This window comes from Macrobrachium nipponense, chromosome 35 (genome assembly GCF_015104395.2).
Source record: "Macrobrachium nipponense isolate FS-2020 chromosome 35, ASM1510439v2, whole genome shotgun sequence".
In the NCBI taxonomy this organism is placed as follows: Eukaryota; Metazoa; Arthropoda; class Malacostraca; order Decapoda; family Palaemonidae; genus Macrobrachium; species Macrobrachium nipponense.
Window position 1 is genome coordinate 51,245,382 of NC_061096.1, and position 25,055 is coordinate 51,270,436.

General features: G+C 44.5%; 1 protein-coding gene across 1 annotated transcript in view; it reads left to right on the plus strand.

The window, feature by feature from the left end:
* LOC135208342 (mediator of RNA polymerase II transcription subunit 23-like) overlaps window positions 1–25,055 on the plus strand; it is a 242,334-nt gene that overhangs the window by 23,000 nt on the left and 194,279 nt on the right. The window contains exons 6-12 of the mRNA XM_064240445.1: window positions 12,402–12,607; window positions 14,673–14,822; window positions 15,347–15,479; window positions 15,856–16,038; window positions 17,923–18,028; window positions 18,173–18,354; window positions 19,491–19,739. Coding sequence (XP_064096515.1) covers window positions 12,402–12,607; window positions 14,673–14,822; window positions 15,347–15,479; window positions 15,856–16,038; window positions 17,923–18,028; window positions 18,173–18,354; window positions 19,491–19,739 — 1,209 coding nt within the window. The remainder of the gene's footprint in view (window positions 1–12,401; window positions 12,608–14,672; window positions 14,823–15,346; window positions 15,480–15,855; window positions 16,039–17,922; window positions 18,029–18,172; window positions 18,355–19,490; window positions 19,740–25,055) is intronic.

Sequence of the window (25,055 nt, forward strand, 5' to 3'; positions counted from 1 at the left end):
ACGGACTCTTGAAGTCTTCAACTTTTTTGGACTGGCTGCTTGGGAGTTCTAGATCTTCAATCTAGAAAGCCCAGAGTCTCTCAGTTGTTTGGGGGAGCTGTCCAGCGCTGCTATCGTGCATGGACAAGGCCGTCAGGGATGGTTCAGAGGAGCTTGTCTCTCATTTTGGGACTGCCTTCCTGAAGAAGAGAGCTTTGCTGTGTAACTTCACAGCTAGATCTGTTACTCCAGCTCAGAAAGCGGAGCTGCTCTTTTCTCCTCTTACGAGCCATCTCTTCCCCCAGACTTTGGTTAAGGACCTGGCAAGCAGTTTACAAGAAAAGGCAACGCAGGACCTCTTAGCCCAGTCCTCGAGACGTCCGGCAGTTCCTTCCACTTCTTCGTCTTTTGTGCGACCGCCGAAGAAGGTTAAACCCTTTCGTGGGGCTCCTCCCTCGAGAGCAGCTCCTCGAGGGAGAGGGCTTGCAAGAGGAAGAGCTTCTTCAAACCCAACCCATCCAAGTGAAACTCATGTCCTTCAGACACCAGTCGGAGCCAGACTGAAGTCCTTTGCGGGAGCATGGAGAGAGAGAGATACGGACCCTTGGTCCCTCAAGATCGTGGAGCAGGGGTACAAGATCCCCTTTTTAGATCCTCCTCCTCTTTCCACGACTCCCAGAGACCTTTCTCCATCATATCAGGGAGAAAAGAGACAAGTGTTGTTCGATCTTTTACAACAGAGCGGTGGAACAAGTCGCGGACCTGGGGTCTCCAGGGTTTTACAACAGGATTTTCCTAGTACCAAAGCAGTCGTCGGGTTGGCATCCAGTCCTAGATGTAAGCAGGCTCAATCTCTTTTTTGTGGAAAAGACCAAATTCACGATGGAGACGCCTATTCTGTTCTGGGAGCCTTGAGACCCGGGGGCGACTGGATGGTGTCCTTAGACCTGCAGGACGCGTACTTTCACATCCCGATCCACCCTCTTTCAAGAAAGTATCTAAGATTCGTCTTAGGCAACAAAGTGTGGCAGTTGTTCCGATACGTAATACAAACCATCGGTCCTTTAACAATAGGAAGTAGCTAGCGCAGCTGGAACGGTCGTAAGCTTCGAAACAAGGGGAGAAAAAAAAAAAAAAAAACGGTAGTTAACTGCTTGTCCGACAGTCGCGCGCCGCGCGAACTGGGAGGTAAACAAATCACTTTTGCTTTTTTCGGCGCGGGTGTGAAGGACGTGTTCGTCATCGCTCTCTGCCCGCTTCATCGTCGTATGCTTTGTTATATTGTGTTTTCTACTAATGGTTTGTTTGACTTGAAAATGAAACTGTAAGTACACTGTTTTCATTTTCATTACTTAATTATGAACCAACATGGAGTTATCGCCGTAGATGCGGCGATTTCCTCTCTTTTCATGAATTGAACCCTTGAATTATGCCTCGGTGCCGAGGGCGGGAGGGCGCGCTCGCACCGAGTCATGTATTGTGGGCGAAAGTGTGTAATTGAAAAATGTAAGTACTCTTTCATTATATGTTTGCCCTGTGCGTTCGTTACCGAGAGTGTGTTTGCGCTCGGCACGAGCCTTCTAATTTTGTATAATAGAATGCAATGAAAGTGGATTCGCAATTGCAATATTCTTTTCATTTTCATTTATTTATTTGCATGAAATTTAATTTGGATCAATTTTCGTCTACCCGGGAATTGATCCTTACGATTTTTTATGTGAAAATGAAATCGCAAGTGCAGTACCTTCTGTTTCATTTTCATATCATATATTTATGATAGCATCATATTATTGGATCAAGTTTCCGTTCTTAACCCGGGAATTGATCTTTTTCCCCCTTTAAGTTCTATGAAGTGGAATCGCAAGGCAGTATTCTGTTTCATTTTCATATTACTTTTCACTGCTGTGCGGGGGTAGGGGAAGCGAAGGTCTGCCAGGGGAAGTCGTCGGAAAGCTCTCACCGCGACTCCCTTGGTATCCGATTCTTCATCTTCCTTCCTGCCCCGCTCAGCTTTTTCGTTGTATTTGTATTTGGGGTCTTCCTTGCGTTCGGGGTGGGGCATGTCTTCCCCCCCCGTGCGTGAGGGAAAACCCCTCTTACTAATCTATCTATGTTACCGCAGGTGCTACATCCGTGGGAGACGACCTTGGACAGGTATGGACCACCGCGGAGGCAGGGCGTGCCTAGCATCCACGGGCTGCTGCAGCGTCTAGCGAGGTCTGGGGCGGTCTCCACTACTACCACGGCCGCTTATGCTGCTCCCCCCTCCTCCGGTCTACACTCCCATGCTGTGTCGATGACGCCGTCTGCCGCTACTAGGGCCGCAGCCGTACCGAGGTGGGGTTCGCCGCCGCCTGTTTTCTTCGTGTTGCCTGCCCCAGACTTCCGCTGTTCCAGCAGCTCGCCCCGGGACCGGGCGCCAGGACCCAGGTTCCGCTGGCTGGCCGATGATTCTACGAGGCGATCGCTGGGCCTGCCGTACCTGCCGCTGATGTGATTCCCGCTGTTGGCTTGGCTGTCCCTTCTGGGTCTGCCGCTGCCGCTGTTCCTGCCGCTCCTGGGCTGGTTGCTGTTCCTGTCGCTCCTGGTTCCTGTGCCTGTCCATGCTGGTCCTGCCCACGGTGTGTCTTCCCCAGTCCCAGGTCCTTCCGGACAGGTGCAGTCGGGCCGTGTTGCTTCGGCAACATAGCCCCGGCTCCGGCCTGGATGGAGGACCTGACGACTGTCCTGCGTGAGCTGACGAGGAAGAGGAGAAGAGGAAGCTGTCATCTTCGTCTTCATCGTCTGCTGCTGCCTCTTCCCCTTCGACTTCTAAGGCCCATAAGCCGAAGAAGAAGAAGGCCTGCCTTCCCCCTTCCCCCTAAGAAGTCTCCTTCGGGGAACTTCTAAGGGCCGTCCCACCTCGGTGGGACGGGGGGTCCTTCTGCTGGTCCTCCTGCTCCTTCGGGAGCGGGGCCCGTCTCCCCTTCCGCAAGAAGAGATAGACGGGGACCAGAGGAGTATCGGTTAGCTCTGGTACTTCCTCGCCTGGTGCTAGCGGCGATGCCGCTAACGCCAGGTTCCGGCTCGGTCTCTCGTTCGCGAGAGATCCCGAGTGTACGTTCTCCCTCGGGAGACCGTGCAGCCAAGTTTTCGGCGCCAGAGTTCGCTCGGCGCCAAGACGCGGCACGGAGCAGAAGGCTGGTGAGAGACGCTCAGGTGACTCTTGCCAGGCCAGCAGGCCGCTCTTGCAGCGACCAGCTGGTAACCCGGGTTTTCCCCCCTAGAAGGCTCCTTCGGGACCTTCTAAGGGCCCGTCTCGCTCCGGCGATTCGGGGAGCTCTTTCTGCTGGTCCTCCTGCTCCCTCGGGAACAGGGCCCGTCTTTTCTTCTACCAAGAGAAGAAGACGGGGACCAGAGGAGTACCAGCTTCGGCTGGCACTTCCTCGCCTGGTTCTAGCGGTTCTGCCGCTAAACCAGGATCCGCCTCGGCTTCTCGTTAGCGAGAAGTACCGAGTGGACGGTCTCCCGCGGGAGACCGTCCAGCCAAAGTCTTGACGCCCGAGCTCGCTCGCCGTCAAGACCGAAGCGCGGAGCAGAAGACTGGCGAGAGTCGTGCAGACGACGCTCGTCAGGCAGTGGACGCTCTCGCAGCGACAGCTGGCTGCTCGGGTTGACGTGACGGTCGCTGACCAGCCACGAGTTGACGCGAGGAAGGGGTCCCCGCGGCCGTCCGCCAGGTACCAGCCACGGCTGGTACCAGCGGCTCGACGCGCCGAGAGGACGCTCGCCGGTCTCACCGCGACAGCGAACCTAGCAGGTCACCTGACGCCGCTCCCATCACGGGACCGGGCGAAGATGGTAACCAGCAACAGCTCGCCTGACGCTAGAGATCAGCGTCGACGTTCTCAGCCGAGCCTCTCGCCCCAGGCGAGCGGCAAGGCTAGGCCTGCTGCTCGATCGCCACCGCGCGGGTTGACGATCAGCAGCAGCCCTCCAAGCACGCTGGTCCTGCAGCGAGCTAGGGGGGGGCGTCAGGTCTGCCTCTCCTGTACCTTCAACCTCCTCGGGCTACACCGGGAGGAGAGAGGTACCTATGAGTGATCGCGAGAGGTGCGCCGCTCGCGATCCCGCTATGACGCCGTATGGACCAGGCACGGTTCTAGGACCGACCAGGACATACGTGCAAGTAGCTGGAGGCGACCGTCAGGGGTCTGCCGCTTTTCCTCCTTCGGAAGGAGGAGTATATCGGGATCTGTTTCTTGTTGGAAGGACTGGACGGTCCTACTCCGCAAGACGCGGTTACTCCCGAGATACAGAGGAGATTACAGAAAGTCATTAAGCTGATTCGTCAGCATAATGACCTTGCGGAAGGATTGCCGCTCCCACCAGCAGAGCCCACGTCTCTGCTCGAGTCGTTTTGGGCCCGAGAGGGAACCCAAACCGACGGTGGGTCTGCCGCGATCGGAGCTTGCCGATTCTGTCTCGAACCAGAGTCTCTCGTCTCCGGACAAGAAGGCTCGCTCAGTTCTGGCCGGTCGATCAAGCTACTTCCACCTCCTCTACTGCGACAGCGCGTTTCTACGTGTCTTCGGACACCGTATTTAAATACTCCTTCGGTCCTCCTGAGAGGTTTCGACCTCGACGAGGACTGGAATGAGTCGGAGGACGGTATCGGCTCTCCCCCGTCAGGTGTCGATCAGCCCCACCCAGACGACGTTCACAGTGGCGGCAGACCCTTACTACAGTGAGAGTTTCGTAACCCTCCGCGGGGGAAACGTTTTCTCCTGACGATACGTTTTCCCAGACTCTGAGAGACCATCGCCGCAAGGCGATGGCTGCTCCTATTCTTCTCCAACTGCTAGTTCACTGGGAAGGCGAGCGAGTATCCAATTCCTCCCCCATTCCCTCTCTCCTTACGGCTACGAGGGAAAGGGGAGGGATCCTACAGAGATTTTTCTGTAGGATCCCACGTTGGGGACTGCGCTACCGAGGGGACCTTCGGGGTCCTACCTGACGTAAGCCCGGTCGTTGAGGAGGGATCCTGCCCCATTCTCGATTTCTACGGGAATCGAGAGGACCACCAGCCGATATCGTTTGACGAATTCGGTGGGGGTTTCGCAGACTGCTTAGAATTCTAAGGAATTTCTAGCGCATTCAGAGTGTTCGAGTTTTTTACGATCTCCAAACACTTAGGCGAGACCACGGTCTAAAGTGAGCGAGACGAGAATCCCCGATGTTACATGATAATCGGGAACCTCGCTATGCTCGAATTCCTGGAATTTCTAGCATTGGGAAGAAGACTGCTGATGAAAGAAACTATCTTACAGTAGGCGACCAAACCTGGAATAGAGAAGATCGGACGGGAATATCCAGTTTGGCTTGAACTATCGTCCTTAGTATTCTGTTCACCATTGAAGCTTTCCCCCTTCGAGGAAGACTTCTCCTTCACTCTTTGATAGAGATCGAAGGTGGTCGATCTCAATCCTTATTTTGTTTTCTTGAAGGAAAGAATTTTAGGATGGAGATCGTTGTTCAGAATCCTACAAATATACTACGTATATTAACCTCGCGACATGATTCTACTAAGCAGTTGAATTGTCCGAGGGGTAGGCGCATATCCTAGTTTATCTACGGATTGCGACTTAGAAGAGAAGTATTCTAATTGAACTGCAACTCGGGTTGCCTGCAACCTCCCAGGAGTTTTCAGTTTCAATTTTATATACTTATGGTTTTGTCACGACAACACCATTTCAACTTTTATATTTACCGAAATTCGTTTCGCCTAATATAATTGCTCGAGCATATCTTTTATGCTCGGTAGTTCTAGCCGAACGCATTCCTTCATGGAATAATGGATTACATGGCAACTCAGGATGACGAGTCGGCGAGAGCTCAGGCTCAACTAATGCGTATTGAACTGCCTGACAGCAGCTCAGTATTCAGCTGGGCTCCGAAGATGCACGGTCAGTTAGTCTCTCTCTCCCCTGGTTTGATTGACTACCAAACCGTATCTCTGCCCAACAATCATGGACTTAGGTCTCTGATTAATGGGGATTCTCGCAATAATGAAGGACCATTTACTGCTGTGACGCTAGAGTCCATCGCCTTCGACATTGCGAGAATTTTCAATAGAGATATCTCTTGGACTCTTTCATCTTTCTGTTTACCGCACGGTAACAGAAGTCTGTACAAGTCTCCCGCTGCATCGCACTGCGATAATGCGAATGATTTTGCAGACATCTGAGTTTGTCTTCAAAATATCTCGTATTCGTAGGTGTACAATTGTTCATTGTTCAACCCGAATTACGAGATCTGTCAGAAGACATCGCCTACTCTCCGACCTGACAGCTCTTACTTCCAAATGTTCAGCCCATGAGAAGCAGTTCTTTCAGGCGGTTTTCCCCTGTGTTTTCATTACTGAAGAACGCCCCGCTTTCATTGCAACTACGACTTCTCACCGGACAGCAATGAAATAGCGGTTAGCGTTTCAGTCATTTGTAAGCACAGGTTATGAATCTTGAGAATCCATTCTCTCGATTCGTCTGAATGAAGACGTAGGTTGCATTCAATATCTACCTTCGTCTTCAACGGTACATAGTGTTGTTTCTCCTTAGCTGAGATTCAACAACCATGAAGATAATTTTTGCCTTCAGGGACCCTCGGTCTCTAGAAGGCAATTGACTTTCGCCTGTTGGGCACATGCCTTAAGAGAATCATCACTCGCTGTCCGGCATTGGTGACAAACAAATACATTATTTGTTTGGTCTCTCGGCATACCCTTTAAGGCGAAGGTCACGTGACTTACTCGGATGCTTTGACAACTTGCCTCTACCGAACGCAGTCAGTCGGCAGCTTGTAAGAGCGCCCGAGTCAGTTACGAACTACGCTGTTGACTTAGTTCGGTTGTTACAACAGCAATCATTACTTCGTTTTAATAGCTTGTCACAGTACCCATACCATTCGACACCCACCATGGAGTGTCGGTGTCCTATCCACTACCGAGAACTTCGCTGCATGGGGATAGGAGGATGCGAGAGACTTCGTGGCAAACGGACAGACCAGTATGGGTACTGGACATCACCGAAGTAGAGAAGAGGAATAGGTCATGCGACTATTTCCTTCTTTTCCTCTGAGGAACTGCATGACTTCTCCTGCGAAGTCAAGCATCCAGGGGATGGGGATCCGTGACGCTCGATTTCGTACCGAACTTCGTAGCGAAGACTCAGAACCTTCGGTCCCTGACGATTGGTTCGAGTCGTTCACAATTCCCTCCCTAATGGACTTCACCGCCTTCGATGCGAAGGAGATGCTGCCTTGGTCCGCAAGAAACTTCTCCGTGGCGCAGGGTACCTGAAGCAGGGGTCTGGTCCACCAGACCACATGCCCTTCCTTCTACCTCGGGATATTGCCACAGGTCCTTGGATCTTTTCCTTGGGACCCGTGGTGGCTGCTCAACACGTTGTGTAGCGAACCCAGACCCTCGCAGGCTGAACAGCATCGAGTCCTGGTGTGACCGTAAGAATGGATGAGTGAATGAGAGTGTGACTGGCTCCTCTTCCCATCTTTTTCTTCCCCTCTACCTGTGGTTAGAGGGACACGGTCGTCACCCTGCTGGATTAGGACAAGATGCAGGTGAGCTACTCAACAGAGCCCCATCCTATCCCTTTCACTAGGGATAGGAGCGTATATCCACCACTTCCTCCAACAAGGGGGAGGAAGTGGATGCCAGCTTGAGACAACCCATACTTTATGTTGCCTCTTGCAAACAGGAACAAGTTCTTGCTTGCTGGTACGAAGAGATACGCTTGCCTCTCTCTTAGTACTCGGCCCAGAGGTCTGACCATTGATCCTGCGGTGACACACGATCAATCGGACAGAGGCTTGGATCCCTCCCTCGCTCTTACGACCAGGAGGCATTCCAGGGATGGACGAACACCAGTCTGTTCATCAAAAGACTCAGATTCCTCCCACAAGAAGTGAAGTCTTCCTATTGTTTTTTAAAGGACGATGGATTTGTATTACGTTAGCGGAACAAATGACAATTTGTCGAAAATTGCATTTTTCCTAACTATACAAACCTGAGGTCCTTTACATATAGTCCCTCCTCATGCCACCCACCCCTCACTTCTGCGTATTTTGCATGGGCCAAAAGCAAAAGTGATTTGTTTACCACTGTCGGACAAGCAGTTAACTACCGTTCTCCCCTTGTTCGAAGCTTACGACCGTTTCCAGCTGCCGCTAGCTACTTTCCTATTGTTAAGGACCTCAGGTTTTGTATAGTTAGGAAAAAATGCAATTTTCGACAAATTGTCATTTCAGAGCCCTTTGTTTCGGCCTGACCACGGCTCCGATGGTGTTCACCGTCGTCATGAAGAATGTGGCGAGGTGGCTACACTCTTCAGGGATAAGAGTTTCCCTTTACTTCGACGATCGACGACTGGCTTATCAGAGCGTCGTCGAGAGAAAAGTGTCTGAAGGACCTGCAGTTAACGTTAGCCTTAGCGAAGTCCCTGGGACTTCTTGTCAACCTCGAAAAGTCGCATCTGACCCCGACACAGTCCATCGTGTATCTGGGGATTCAGATGGATTCAGTGGCTTTTCGAGCGTTTCCGTCCCAGGAACATCAGCGGCTAGGATTGGAGAAAATCTCAGCCTTCTTGGGGAAAGAAACTTGCTCGGCGAGGGAATGGATGAGTCTGCTGGGCACCATTTCCTCGCTGGAAAGGTTTGTTTCCTTGGGAAGACTGCACCTCAGGCCTCTCCAGTTTTCCTTGCGGACAAAATGGAAGGCCAAGGACGATCTCAATGCGATCTTGAGGATCTCAGAATCGACAAAGAGCCATCTAAGATGGTGGTTCGATCCGCAGAAGCTACAAGAGGGCTTGTCCCCAAGTCTTCTGAGCCCCGACCTTGTGTTGTTCTCAGACGCTTCCATCGCGGGCTGGGGAGCAAACACCAAGGAGGGGAGGAAGTGTCAGGCTCCTGGAGAGAGGGGAACAGGCAGCCTGGCACATCAATGTCAAAGAACTAGCAGCGATCTTTCTGTCTCTGCAGTTCTTCGAAGGAAGATTGACGAACAAAATTGTTCAAGTCAACTCAGACAATACCACAGCCCTCGCGTATTTGAAGAATCAGGGAGGAACACACTCCAGGATTTTGTTTCACCTAGCGAAGGAGATTCTGCTGTGGGCAAAGAGGAAGAAGGTTACGATCCTGACAAGATTTATTGCAGGAGTGCAAAACGTCAGGGCGGACCTTCTCAGTCATCAGGACCAAATCCTACCGACGGAATGGACCTTACACAAAGACGTGTGTCGAGATCTTTGGAAGTTGTGGGGACGTCCTCTGGTTGACTTATTCGCGACGTCGAGGACGAAGAGGCTTCCTCTGTATTGCTCCCCGGTCTTAGATCCAGAAGCAATTGCTGTGGACGCATTGCTATGGAGTTGGACGGGCCTAGATCTGTATGCCTTCCCGCCATTCAAGATCATGGGGGAAGTCATGAGGAAGTTTGCGGCTTCAGAAGGGACGAGGTTGACCCTGATCGCCCTGATGTGGCCAGTGAGAGAATGGTTCACAGAGGTCATGCCTTTCCTTGTAGACTTCCCAAGGATGTTGCCCTGGAGGAAAGATCTCAAACAGCCTCACTTCGAAAGGTATCACCAAAACCTCTCCGCTCTGGGTCTGACTGCGTTCAGACTATCGAAAAGTTGGCCAGAGCGAGAGGTTTTTCGAAAGCAGCTGCGAGAGCAATCGCAAATGCAAGACGAGCATCTACAAGAGGTGTATACCAATCGAAGTGGGCTTCCTTCAGGGTATGGTGTAAAAAGGAGGGAGTTTCCTCTTCCATGACCTCTGTGAACCAGATAGCCGATTTTCTGCTCTTTCTTAGGAATGTGCAGAAATTAGCAGTCCCTACCATTAAGGGATATAAGAGCATGTTGTCAGCAGTTTTTAGGCACAGAGGCCTGGACCTTTCTGACAACAAGGATCTTCATGATCTCTTGAAATCTTTTGAGACTTCGAAGCTTCCTCAAGCGAGACCGCCTTCATGGAACCTTGACGTAGTTCTTAGGTTCTTAATGTCAAGTCCTTTTGAACCTCTTCAAACAGCGTCTCTTCGGAACTTGACAAGGAAGGCTCTTTTCCTAACTTCTCTGGCGACGGCGAAGAGAGTTAGTGAAATCCAAGCTTTTAGTCATCTAGCGGGATTCAAAGGAGACAACGCTGTCTGCTCTTTGAGCCCAACTTTCTTGGCAAAGAATGAAAATCCTTCTAACCCTTGGCCGAAAAGTTTCGAGATCAAGGGTATGTCAAGTCTGGTGGGCCAAGAACCAGAGAGAGCCCTGTGCCCTGTCAGGGCTCTCAAGTTCTATGTTCATAGAACAAAAGAGGTAAGAGGTCCCTCAGGTAATCTCTGGTGCTCTGTGAAGAGACCAGAATTACCTTTATCTAAGAATGCTGTGGCTTTCTTTCTGAGGGACGTCATTAAAGAGGCTCATTCATCTTGCCAGAAGACTGATTGAGCCTCTTACGAGTGGAAAGTCACGAAGTTAGAGCTGTCGCTACTCTCTTGCCTTCCAAAAGAACATGTCAATCAAGGGCATTCTTGATGGCACCTTTTGGAGGAGTAATTCTGTCTTCGCCTCACATTACCTAAGGGATGTGAGAACGATTTATGACGACTGTAATTCTCTTGGGCCATACGTTTCTGCAGACACAGTCTTAGGGGCTGGAGGTAGCTCTTTCCCTATCCCTTAGTTAGGTTTAGGTTAGTTTTAATTGTTGTGTTTTTGGTTTGTGGTGATTCTTGTGTGAAGATCTCCCATCTCTTAGTTTAGTGTTCAGGGGGTCTTTGGTTAGTTGGTCAGGTGGTGGTCAGTTGCTTCGTAGCCCTCATATGTATGGCTCAATGGTCTTGTCACGTTGAGGTCACGTCCCTGTTGACAGAGCATCCAGAGCACACCAGCACTACAGGTCTCCACCTGGCTGGCAACTCTGATTAAGCGGAAGCAGGCTTAAGTGACAGTAATCACAAAGTCTACTTTGCTAACAGGTGAGGAACCAAGGTGTACATCATCTACTTAATTTAAGTTTCCTACAAATCCTATTCTGTCTCTTCCCACCATCCGAAGGTGGGATTCAGCTATATATATATATCTGTCAGGTAAGTTGCATGAACAAAATGTTATTGTTATAATACAATTAAGTTTGTTCATACTTACCTGGCAGATATATATAATTAGAGTGCCCACCCTCCTCCCCTCAGGAGACAGTGGCATTAATAAAATATGAATAGAAAAATGGGAATGGTTCCTGATATCCGCCTCCCAGCGGCGGGAATGGGTACTACCACCTGGCCGCCCACTGTGTGTGCCGCGAGTTTTGAAATTCTGTCGGACTTCAGAAAATACAGCATATATATATCTGCCAGGTAAGTATGAACAAACTTAATTGTATTATAACAATAACATTTTTTGGCGAAAACTCAGTGTTTAGCTAGATATAATACACAAGGCTTTTCAGTTCCCTCCCACCAAGACTTCATCAGTGGGAATCAGAAGAAGGTACTTTTGTGCCTAGTGCGACCCCTGTGGTCCTATCTGAGGAAAACCCATCCTCTTCGGCCAAAGTGTTGCCACATCTTTATGGAACCAGCAGGTATAAGGTGGTTGAGGAGACACTGATTTTGTGAAGCGATGAGGCAGGCATACATTTTGTCGTGCATGGAGAAGAGTCATCAGGTCTGGGTGAGAGTTCACAAAGGCATGTGTAAGGTGGTACCAGAGTACTTTCACCCATTTTACCTCAGGGACATCACTTAGTAGGCTAGAAGTCTTATTTCAAGCTGGCAGAGTGCCCTATCAATCTTGTATCCCTGTGCCTGGATGTGTATGAGGTTATAGGAGTAATTTATTCCCTAATCAATAGGCTATCTTCACTTTGAAAAAGGACATTTCTCATGCATGTCAAACTTCCAGTTCAACATGCCAGTCATTTGAGAGACTATCCTCCCATCTACCCATCTAAGGAGTGAGTCTTCTCCTTAAAAGCTGATGGCTTGTATTTCTTTATGAACAAATACCACAATTTAGAATTAACTTGTATTTTTCCTAGCTATAGAAACAGGAGTCTTTGATTATAATCCCTTGTCAACCACCCAGATGCAGAAGGAAAAAGTGCTGTCCATATTAACATGTTGTCATCTTTTCAAGTAAGCAAAAGATTATTGAAGGAGTTAACAACACATTTTTGTATAATGCGCCAAATTTTTTTTCATATCTAACTACATACAAGATACATCAGTTTCAGAATGAGAAATCTCAGTTATCATTATCCACAACCACAAGCTTGTACACTTTTATTTCAGTTAGATGCAAAAGCTTAATTGTTTATAGAAATTATGAAAGAGCTAATAAAGTACTTTTGTTGTGTTGCAGAAAGTTGATGCCTTACAAGAAGCCCTCTTAAATCTCTTGGAAGTTCCTAAGTCTGAGAAGGAAACAGCAAATCTTACAACTGTTTGCAATGAACTGCAAAGGGCATTCACTGACACTGTGTCAGAAGCGACTGCATCAGCTGCAGCCAGCCATGAAAATCAGCAAGGGGGTGCCCAGAAATCTGCTGAAACACCAAAGCCTGCAGGGTAAGTTATGAACATGCTGAGTCTTTTCAGTCAGTAGTACGTTTTGATTCTCTTAAGAATTGCATGAATTTGTACGTGACCTATATCTACTATTTTTGAAAATTTAAAGATGCTTGTCATTATGTGTACAGTTTGGGATTTTTAGTTTTAACTAGTATTTGAAATCAGTTTGCTTTCAGTTATCTGAATTAGTTGACCTTGAGATGGCAGTTATTAAAAAATTTCATTTAGTCTATTACTAATTGATAATATTTGGGTCTCTGTAAATTTGTGTTTTACGTTGTGTTTTACCTTAGTACTTTTAACCTTGGTGCTTTTCTGTTTTGATTTTATACATCAATGAAAGCTACTTTCACTCTTATTCACAAGACTAGTACTTTATTGTGGCTTAAACTGTTGTAGCAACAATTTTTAGACACACCACAGAAGCATAATAGTCTTGTTTTCCATAGTCTGAGTATGCATCCAGGTCCAGCATACTTCATTTTGTGAAGAAAAAACTAGTTATTATCTGCATTCCTGGGTGCAGCTTTACTATATGGAATTTTGTTCAGAATTGTATCCTTTATTTATACTGTAATATAAAATGGTTTCAAAATTATTTAATCCATTCCCCTTTCTGTAAACAGTGCTTCTTTTAACTTTGGTGATGGTCTTTTCACTTTATTTCCCTTTGTTTGTGCGCTAATTTTTGATGGCCTTGGTTACCTATCACAGGTGCTGTACACATATTCCAACAAACACCCTCTAAACAACGAACTGTTCACATGCTTTTGCTGCTAGGAGCATTTTGTCATCTGGTTGATACTTTCAGTGTTTGGATGTTATTTGTCAAAATCCCTAGTAATATTGCAAAGTTGTACCTTTGCCTGTATTTATCTTCAGTAAACTCCTTAGGTTACAAATTCAGTGCACATTTAGAGTAAGTACCTAGATTATATTTTGAGTGCTTTAAGCATATTGTAACTTATAATGTAAGACTAATGTTTTGTGTGCTGAAAGCTTAGTGTACTTTACATGAACTTCTTATGCTTTTTTACTGTTGCCTTATCTTTGAACATTTTGCTTTTTGAGAACTGTTAAGGCCTTCAGAGTAACTTGCAGTGTCAGGGAGGCTTGGAGGAAGACATGGGGGCTGAAAAAGAGCTGCCTGTACTGAAGACCAAAGTCCTATTTTCAGTAGAAGTAGCCTTTTCAAACTTTCTTATCAGATTCCAGGAAGAGGTACTCATTAAAGAATCCAAATTACGTTTCTCACAAGATCTGAAGCATAAATCAGACAGGAGAGGTCCTTGAATGCTGGATCTTCCATTTGAAGCATTGAATTCGCCAGTTGATGGCATTACTATTTAGAGAATATGAAAGATAGAGGAAAAAATGATGAATGTTGGCTGTATCCTATGGTGAAGGAGCTCAATTCTCCATAAGTTCACTGGGACCACTACTGCCAGTAAGAATTACCAAACCTTACCTACAGAACATGTCCAGGAGACCTTGATAAAAGACCCAGACAAAAGGCGACATCATTGATAAAGGAAGGGGAACACTTGTGAATACTGTAAAATTTATAAACCCATTGATCAGGCTTTGAGTAATTGTGAGGGCAGTCATTTGTATAGAAGTTGCCAACTGGGGTGACCACTGTTGACTTCTTTAGACAGACACCGGTGAGGGTTCATGTTGAGGGAAGACATGAATGAGCCACAAGTTCATTCTTGCAACCCTTTGCAAGTACATACACTGGAGCATTGTAAATGGTACAAACAAATAAATGAAGATAAACACACAACCCACAGTTGCTGAATCATAAAAATTTAGAAGTGCAAAGTTACTTAATTCAGATTCACCTATTGTAAATTAAGTACAGCATGTGTAACAATATACTAAGTAAAAATTTCAAAAGAAAAATGAAATATACAAAAAAGTATAAACAGAGCACTAAGGTAGTTACTGTGATAATAATCAAAGCGTAAAAGAGTTTATGTACTATGTGGAACATAGTAGTTATAATTTCAGATATTTTCTGCATTAATTATTCATTTATCTCATTATTCTTTCTTCCCAGGGCGTCAAATGCAGAAGTTTCTGCCCGGGTCCAGGATTCTGGTGTACAAATTATTGTGACAGCTTTAGCTCGGCAAAATAATCCTCATCGGGCTCAGTTTATAGCATCGGCACTTCATCATTTGTCCTCAACTAATACAGTGTCACCAAAGTAAGTATGAGTCTCTCCTATTGTAAAGACTGCAGGTTTGTTCTGCATATGAACAAATGACAAATTTTTAATCCATTTTATATTTTTCATAGCTAACAAACCTGAGGTCTTAATGTTGACTGCCCACCTCTAGCCTCCCCTCTTACTTTTCATCCCGGGTTGGAAGTAAGACTGATGCATCAATGGATTCAAATGCACTCTTGAGGTGCTTCACCTCAGCTATGCACCAGATACCAGATGCCACGGATTCCTTGCATTTACAATCTTTGATTGTTTTTAACCGGTTTCCAGCTGGCGTTAGAAGATTTATCATATTGTTAAGACCTCAGGTTTGTTAGCTATGAAAAATACAAATTTATTATACATTTTTCATTTAGTCATTGATCACAAGTAATGTTGGAAATAGTTAACTTTCCCTATGCCATTCCAGAATTTTTAGTGAAGGTAAACCTTGGCTGCTAAAGTTGCAATTTCTGTTGCTTTGTAAGTTGGTAATATAAGTTACTACTCTTCTCTTTTTTCAGAGTCATCTGTATTAGTCTTTTAACCAACAAAAACCTCACACCAGATAATGATATCTTTTGGATTACTGCCTTTGGGCTCATCAAAAAGATTGTAACTGGTGTTGACTACAAAGGAGTTAGAGAAATTATGAAGGTAAGAATATGAGAATTGATAGCATTTTGTTACGTTCGTCAAAATCAATTCCATAAGCATGTTGTATATTTTAAGATTTTTAAAGTTTTCATGCTTATTTGAGCAGGTTCAAAATTCAACTTTTGAAGTTGTCAAAGTGATAATGCATTTTGGTTAGAAGTTTAACTACAGTATTAGAATAATGAACTAGGTTTAACCTTTAACATGAATTGATTTAGTTATATCGTTGAGAAATTATTGAAAATATTTCTGGAATATACCTTTATAGTATTTCTGAATAAAGTCACATGCTCATAATTGGAATTTAGAAATTATATGGTTAAGGTGACAGCTTTCAGTAGCATAAAGATTGACATTTTACCTTATTTATTCACAGCTTTGTTTAGAGAAAGCAGGAAGACTACCTGTTAATCTCAGACGTTCTCATCTTCCTCTCGTTGAAGCCCTTTATGAGGTTATGGACCTGATATTTGATCGCAGTGCATCATTATTACCAGGGTACTTTATTGTGAATGAGCTTCTAAAATTATATCCAGAATACAAAAACTGGCCTCATTGGGTAAGTAGAATTTCCACCCAGATGGACGATATTTGCTTCTTTAAAGGTTAGATCAGTAATGAGGAAATTAAATTAATTTTTGCAACTGAAGTACAATACCTTTGGAGAAGAAAGGGTAACGTTGGTAATGTATTGAGAACGTATTATAGAGCATAGAGTGTATACAAGGTATTATTTTTTGCCCTAACACAAGTCCTTTTTTGGCTTTAAGCTTAGAGATTGCACACTTATTTTCAAACCAAAAGGGGTATTTCTCATTGTGATGTAACAAAACACAGAGCTTTGTAATGTTTTATTAATGTGTATGTACTGTATGTTGCAAGATAGTTGAGCATAGCTGATATCATCATGTATAATTTTCAGGGAGCATGTTTACCTGCCATTCCATGCTTTATGTAAATAAAACTGTGGGATGATTGATGATCAGTAACAGATAATGTTAGCATTTCTGAAATATTGAGAAATTGGTGAATAAAGTAAGAAAAATAACAATAAAAAAATCCATGATATGCATTGATGTACTGAGACTGCCTCAGTTATTACTATGTGTAAATAATTGATGTCCTGTGGTGTTCAGGTTTAATTTGTGAAGACTGTAGTTTCCTTAATCACTTTTGCTTACCAAATACTGTATGTTATTGCAGTTAATGTTAGAAAAACACTTGGTACTATTATTTTAATTGTCACTTTTATAGCTTATGAGTAAAGAATTATAGTAGTACCTGACTGTTATAGAGTCATATATATTGGTGTTAAAATTCTAAACAACTTTTGTCCTTTAGATATAGATCCAAACATAGGAATTAGCACTGTCTCATACTGTCAGTCAGATCATTTTGGTATTATGTAATTGATGAAAGAATCTTGATTCTTTGCTTTTGACATTTCCTTAATAGATACAGCCTTTGTCATTACATCATTCATAACTACCTCAACTCATTTATGGTGTCAAATCTGTAGTGATAACTTTTATGTATATTTGTTACCCCTGTATTTGGAGTTTTCTTGATATCAGTTTAGTGTTTGTTATGATATTTTCAGATTATGCAGGTAGTATTTTGGCTCTCTCCATTTTAATTATAATTATAATGTTAAGAGTTAGATAGAGGGAAACCATAATGTGTATACCCAGTGTAGAAATATAGTAAAAGAAGATATTGGACTAGCGGAGTGGAAAGAGAGTTACAAAAGGGGATGTAAAGAATGTAGAGGAAGAAGTTTGCTTAAATACACTGAAGTTTTGGATAAAGGACTTGATACAAGGCTAAGCATAATTCATCATCACCTCCTTTGCTGTGTAATAATGGGACTCTGAAGTTCTGTCACATATCTTTTTTGTGGTTGCATTTCCATACAGCTTCCATATCTGCAGCCTCCCTTTTTTTCAGTTCTCATCCAAAAGAGGCTGGGTTTCTAACTTGTGTGGTGCCCTGAGGAACTCAGTTGACACAATAATGTATCACTCTCCCCAAGATGGTGTTCAGGACATGTTTAAGACATTTTCATCTCCCCATCATCATCATCATCTCAAGTACATAGGGGATTAAAGTTCCTCTTTTGGTATAATTTCTTCGTCTATCGTGCCGTCTTAATCTTACTGTGGTTTAGAAGGCTGTATTCTCAAATTGACAACTTTGAAACTTCTAGTCTCTATGGGTGGCCCTAAAGAATTTGTTTTTGTAATGAGGGAGAAACATGGGAGCAAGGAAGCAAATAAGTTAGATGTACAAGTAGGAAGAAAATAGATGGAGTAGAGAAACTTTATGGATAGTTGATGAACTTTACTTGCAACTCAAAAATATTTAATTTTGATCTTTTAAGTAGTTCTAGTTTTCATTGTAATTGTTGTTTTTACAAATATCTCCGTCTGAATTTCTTTATCAGAAATTATCTTCACTCCTGACTGATTTTGTGGATAAATTCCGCCGAGCAGCTCAGATGCTTTCTATTATTGGACGCCCAAAGTTGCGGCCAGTTGTGGAGCATTCAGGTGAGTGCCCTATTTACTTTATGTAGGTTGCTTATTTTTTGTAGATGTTGATACTTATATTTCAGTCTATTGTTATGATATAGTGTTGCTGGTATATTTATGTACATTATATATAGGTTACAGCTATTTTTTTTCTTCAAACAGGTCACAACAATCCAGCTCTTAATTCTTGGAAGCTTGACTCTGTATCTCTCAAGTTTCAACTGAAAGGAGCTCTGCCATATAACCCAGAATTATTAGATACACAGCCAGGCCTTTTGAGATACATTATCAAACAAAACTATTCCCGGGAGATGGTTTGCACAGTGCTGGATGTTCAGAAAAAGGTGAGAGGTGCATGTATGTGAATGGTGTATCTTTTTATATGCAGTGTGTGGTAATTTTTCACATTGCATCAAGATCTTTGGTATTTATGTACTTAGTTTTTTTTTTTTTTTCATACACAAAACAGTTTCATGTAAAATTAACTTCAGTAACCAATTTGAACTGGTTGAATAAAGTATGATAGACAAAAGTCCCCACTTGGCATCACGTCTAGAATTTGGGCCATGTTATCCTGATTGTATGAGATGAAATGAGTTGCACACAGTTGGAAATTTTGGGTAAATGAGAAAAGCTCAGTAGACTATGAGGAGGAATTGAATTTGACCTGTTCCTTTTGTTTCAAACTTTATCATTTCATTCATAGGCTAACAAAGTCTCATAGTAGGAGCTGACTTCAACAATTTGTACATCAGGTTGTGAAGTACTGTATTAAACAGTTTTTGTGTACTTATACCACCACATTCATGGTGTCTGATGGTAAGTATGTACATATAGTATTCATTTTAGGCTTAGACATGGTAGTATTTGTAATACAGACATCTTGCAAGAACAGCTGATGTTGATGCATCTGCTTAAATAGCCTATACAATGTTTATTTTTTATAGTGCTCTCCTGTTGGCAGTAACCTCTCTTATGTTATATTTACAGCTTCTCTTGAATACAAGATACATTTAGAAATACAGGTACCTTAAGACTAGGAGTACAGCTTTATGATTGATATAATGAATTATTGTGAATCTAGGCCTTTGCATTCTTTAGTTTCCATGTACAGTAATAGAAAGCTTTACTTCTGAGAGAAAATACATTTCTTAATTTGTTAGATAGCTGAAAAATTGTTTTGTACTACAGTGCTTGCACACACACTCATCACTGGTTAATTTATTGCTTTCAATATGATCTCTTCCTTGCATGCACACACAAAGTTAGACAGGTGGTGCTAAGTGTGGAAAAGCTGAAACTAGTTGAAGTACTAAGTTTAACTTTTAAATAGTCATAGAGATTTTTTTTTTTTTTAGCAAATGGAACTTTACTGTACTGTATATAAACTAATGAATCCTAGATATTGATTTGCTTCACTATTTATTGGTGTTACCAGAAACTGGGGGAAGGAACTATAGTGATTTATTTTCTCTTGCAGCAGAAGCAACGTTGTATAGCTTTGGAAGAACAACTCATTGAACTTATGATAGCTGCTCTGGAGGACTGCAGTCGTGTTGATCTTGCATCAAGTAGTAATCCTGCAAGTGGTTCCCCCAATAGTGGATCCCCAGTGACTACTGTTGATCACTACCCATGCACTTGTGCCCACCTTTCTTCACTTCTTATATACTTTGTGCTGTTCCAGCTCATTTCATTTCCTTACCTTGTAATGGGCTTACATAATAAGGTTTGTAATGCAGTTTCCGACACTTTAGTCTTTAGTTTAATCAGTCATTCCTTTCTTCTCCATTGTTATTTTTTTATTAATAATCCTGCAACTGTTAGTTTAACCAGATCTCTGATAAAATTTTCATAGAACTTTGTATTTTGCAAGAGCACAATTTTTGCACAGGTATGACATGATTTTTTTTTTTTTTGCTTGGAAAGTTGATTTAAAAATAATTCAGGATCATGGCAAATTCCTTTTATAATCTGTTTATTGAGCTCTTTGGAAAACATAATGACAGTAAGAGAAAACTTCAAATTAACTAAGGTCTTAGTGTACAATATAAGTGATTTTACTTATCTGTATGTCACTGTTGTTGGGTAATAGTAATAGCAGTGTATGTGCCACAAGAAAGAGAGCGCAATACTCTACTGAACCCTAGGAATCATTGGGACAGCTTAAAATGAGCAGTTTCATCATTAAAACTTGCATGCAGTAGGTATGAGCCATACCCACTGGCACAAAATGACCCAAGCAATTTGATATGGAACACTTGAACGCAAGGGACTATTGGCATCTGTGTTTGGTCACGAGACATGTGGAGCCACCCACATACCCCTCATTAACTCGTGACCCCGTTAGTTATTTTCTTACCGCCTTTAAGAGAGGACGTGCTTTGCTCCGTCCTTATAAAGCCGGTTTAGTTTGCCCCCTGTTGTTTTCCATTTGTTGTTTGGAATTCCCGGGTATGTGAACATGAAGCCTTTTCATGCTGCGAGTCTTCCTGGATATCACAAGAAGCAGATAAACGCCCTGATATTTTCTTTGATGATATCGACGTCGAGGTACTCATCGTGTAGTAAGTCGTATGTGAAGAAACTCTTAAGGTACAGTTAATTCGTTACCTGTGCTTTGGAATATCGCATATTCATATGGATTGCCTGTAATCCAAAGCTTTAATGTATCTGGATGTGCTTTGGGAAGTAATTATGACTAATTGTACTCCTTTCCCTGTGGGGAGAGGTGTGTATCGCCATCTTATTTTCGTTCCAGATACGCGAGTAGAGAGGATACAGGTGTGCGGTCGGCGTTAGGCTTATCAAGAACCAACCCAAGGAGGACAGTTGGTTTGATATATAATGTCGTGCTGCAATCCAGGGTCCCACGTGATGGATGTCCCTTTTATCCTGATATGCACTGGATGGCGGTCGGATGCGTCGCCATCTGTAAGAAGCAGATAGTGCAACAAGGCAGCCTTTAATGTCAGGTTGCTATGCCTACGAGAATAACATCAACAGCCTTGCACCTCTGGTAGGGTGCTGGCTTTGCATTCGAGATGCTCAGTGACGTCATAAACATGGCAACTGCCATGACGTCACTTCACAGCTGTGGCCTACATGGAGACATGCTTCCACTTTCATTTCGAGGTACAGGAGTACTTTACAACTATGCTTTTGGATTGGAGATTTTTAATGCACATTGTGTTTGAGAGAAATTACAAGTGTTAGGAGATATAAGTCACAATGGAAAAGACACAAGTCTTTCCTCTGTATCCTTCCGCTTAGGCATTTACAAGCTCAGGTGACTGGCTTTGATGCCAGTGTGTTCTCCTGCCAATCCTGGAAGAATAGGGACATTGTACCTGATCCTAGAGCCAAGAGAAGTTTCTTCTCCATCTTTGAGCCAGGATTGTTACATCCCTATTACAGGCAGTCCCCGGGTTACGACGGTCTCGGCTTACAACGTTCCGAGGTCACAACGCTTTTCAATTATATTCATCAGACATTATTTCCAGGGTTACAACGCATATTCCAGGGTTACGACGCCTACAACGCTGATCTGGCAGATGAAATATGACACCAAAAATGCAAAATAATCAGTATTTGAAGGATTTTTTTATGAAAAATGCCATAAGAATGCAGTTTACATAGTTTTCAATGCACCCAAAGCATTAAAAGTAAGGTTTTCTTAGGATTTTTGACGATGTTCCGGCTTATGACGATTTTCGGCTTACGACGTGTCTCAAGAACGGAACCCCCGTCGTAACCCGGGGACTGCCTGTACATGAAAGCACAAGAAGTAGTTGTAATTGTCGAACAAGTGAATGATGGAAAGTTAGTCTAGTGTGGCTGCTGTGAAGAGTTGGGAAAGGCTAGAATCAGGGACTTCGTGACTGATCCTCGTGCCAAGAGGAGAAGAATAGTTTCTTCTTCATCTTCGAGCCAGGACTGTCACATCCTTGTAAAGTAGAAATGCTACAGAAGGTTGGGTCTCTTGATCTTGGCTGCAAGAGTACCATAAAGAGCCCCATGCTTCCATCAAGCGTGATGACGTCATAGCCAAAACCGCTTGCAAAATGGCGGTAGTCATGACGTCACAGCCTACTGATTCTTGGTCTGCTTAGCTGCCTCCGAACCTATACGCTTTCTGACTCATTGGTACACACAGTTATGAAGAATAAACAGGATCTAGAGGTGAAAATTGCTAAGAAAGACAAAAAGAAAAGGCGTGATTCGTCTGCTTCTTTGTCTTCTTCCTCTAGATGTCATAGCTAAGTTTGATGGCGTCACTTGAGTGTACCAGTCAAGGGTTTTGAGAGTGGGTTCTTTGTTATGAAAACCCACTTTGTTCATACACGAAACAAACCTTCGGTCTTAACATTAGGATTTACTAGCGCCAAGCTGGAAACCGGTAGAATTAAAATTACACTTGTGAGATCCAGGGACTAATGGCATCTATACCAGGTCACGGGGCATGTATACCCAGAATGCCCACGGCTACCTGTGACCCATCAGTTATTTTCCTACCGCCTTTAAGATAAGACGTGTTACTGTCTATCTCATTTAAAGCCGGTTTTTCAGTTTGCCCGTTCTTTATCCATTTCATTTTTTATTTTTCTTTCCTTTTCTTTCTCCAAGTGTGAACAGTGTGTGGTAAGAGTGTATACGTGGTATGATGGAGAATTTTGCCTCAACATCGGGATCGTCTACCGCTTCGAAGAGGAGACAAAGGAAATGCCCAGGAGTCAGTGGCTTTCCATGTTCTAGGTTCCTAACTTCGGTGTCGACGGATCCTCATCCAACGTGTAGTAGGTGCAGGGAAAACGTATGTACGGTTACTAATCCGTGTTCTGTTTGTCGCGGTTGGTCGGTGGAACAGTGGAAGAAGTTCTATGGGCAAAAGCCAATACAAAAGAAAGGGGCGGTGACGCCATCTTTGGATGACCAAAACCTTACCGGCTTCTTTTGTATCGGTAATAAACCAACCAGGCTGGATCCATATGTTTCTCCACCTGCTTTTGAATTGTCTATCATACCCCCTTCGGTTTCTCCTAGCGGTTCTGTATAGGAACGTCAGGAGGGGCCTTGGGTAATTTTATGAATAATTTGCACTCTCCTTTGTTCCCAGCAAGTAGAGGGGGAGATCCGCCATCTTTGTTCCAGGCTCCTGCTACTCAAGCGCATAGGTTAGATGGTACGTGGTCAGCGCTAGGCCTACCAGGCGTACCAACCTTGGATGGTCTGCTTGCGGCAATTATATGACGTCACGGTTCCAGCAGGGTCCGGCAGCGCTGAATGTTCCTCATCCTCCGGGCTTGCAATTTATGGGAATTAATGCCGCGGCTTCACCATCCCACTCAGTATTTACAGCGATGCAGAACGTGGGAGGTAGTTTGGCAGCAAACGTGCGGTTGCCAGCAGAAACCTCTCAGTCTCTCCCTACGAGAGGGATGACGTTCACAAAACATACGTCACACTCTGAGATGGCAGGCGTGATGACGTCACAGACCGATTCTCGGCCTTTTTCCGCTGCACCCAGACGCTAATACGCCTTTTCTGACCCGTCAATGCAAACTGTAATGCAGAAATTACAGGATATAGAGGAGAGAATGAATAAGAGAGACAAAAAGAAAAAGTGTGATTCGCCTTCTTCGTCTTCCTCTAGTTCGGCGTCATCGCTAAGTCCGATAACGTCACGGCGAGCGCCAGTCAAGCGTTGGAGGAGGATTCGGGAGTTCCTAGCGGATCCCTCGGGCCAAGAGGAGAAGAATCAATTCTTCCTCTTCTTCGGACCAAGACTGTCATTTCCAAGTCAGCAAGAAGGTCGGAAAATCAGTGGCTATTAAGCACAAGGTTGGCAGACGAAGCCGTTCGCAAGAGTCCGAACAAGCGAGAGAGGTGACGGCCGGCGAGCTAGCGGCCGAGGCGGAGTTGCCAGTTCGGATCGCAAAAACTGCGATACCTCTGGTAAAATCGACGTTGGCGGCGAAAGGTGCAGCAGAGGATGGAATGCAGGTCCCAGTTTCGCCCGTAAGGCCGTTCAAAATACGTACGAAGGACGATAAGGCTCCTATTAAAAGTACGAAAAATAGAGAGTTGGCAACCTCGGCGGATACGTTCGTGGAAGGCAGTGTCCGTCTGGATAGAAGGCCGAGGCCGGGCTCGCCGACGCTCGAAAACGATGCCAATGCTAATAGAGACGAACTTACCTCTGTCTTAAGGGAGCCTTCATCTTGGAGATCTAGACGAGATTCTCGCTCTAGATCCGTGAGCAGAGAAAGAGTGAGACGTTCTCGTTCCCCTGCTGACTATCTGGGATCGAGCCAACAGCGGCCAGCAAAGATCAAAGAGACCGCGGCCGTAGGGGCAGCCGGCCGTGGAATTCCGGGCCGTCTGTCAGAAGATAGAGGCGAGACAACATCCCTCGTGACGGAGAGTGGTACACTAGAGCCGGAGGAAGGAGAAAACCAAGAGTTTCTGGCCTCGTATGCAGAGGTTATTGATTTGATTCGTCAATTCAATAGCCTTTCGGAGAAGACAGAAACACCGGCCAGTATGCTTTCCTCCTGGAATTGACATGGCGTTTGGACTAAAGAGGGATACCAAGGTGTCGTATGAATTGCCTTGTTTCGACGTCATACGGAAGCGGTATTGCACAACACGTAAAAACGCAAAGATTGCAGGGAGGGATAATTCCTTAAGATCTAATAGATCATTTAAATTTTATTCCCCCTCCAATGATAAAGCAAAGGAAATATTATACGACACCGAAGGTCCCTTTGCTGTCTAGACAAATGAACCCTAATGTTGTAAGGTTAAGGCCTGGATTAACCTTGGATCAGGTTAAAATGGAGTGCCCTTCGATGACGTACCAAGAGGCTGCTACGTTAGAAGCAACAGCTTCTTCTGTCTTTCAGGCTGCGTCCTGGTTAGACCTTTGGTCAACAGCAGTGGCGAAAATTGCATCCTCGGAAGCAACAAGGAAAGTAGTGGATGAACCATTGTTCATTAGATTGCTACAGGTCAGGGTCCAAGGCGATTGCGTACCTGACAAACG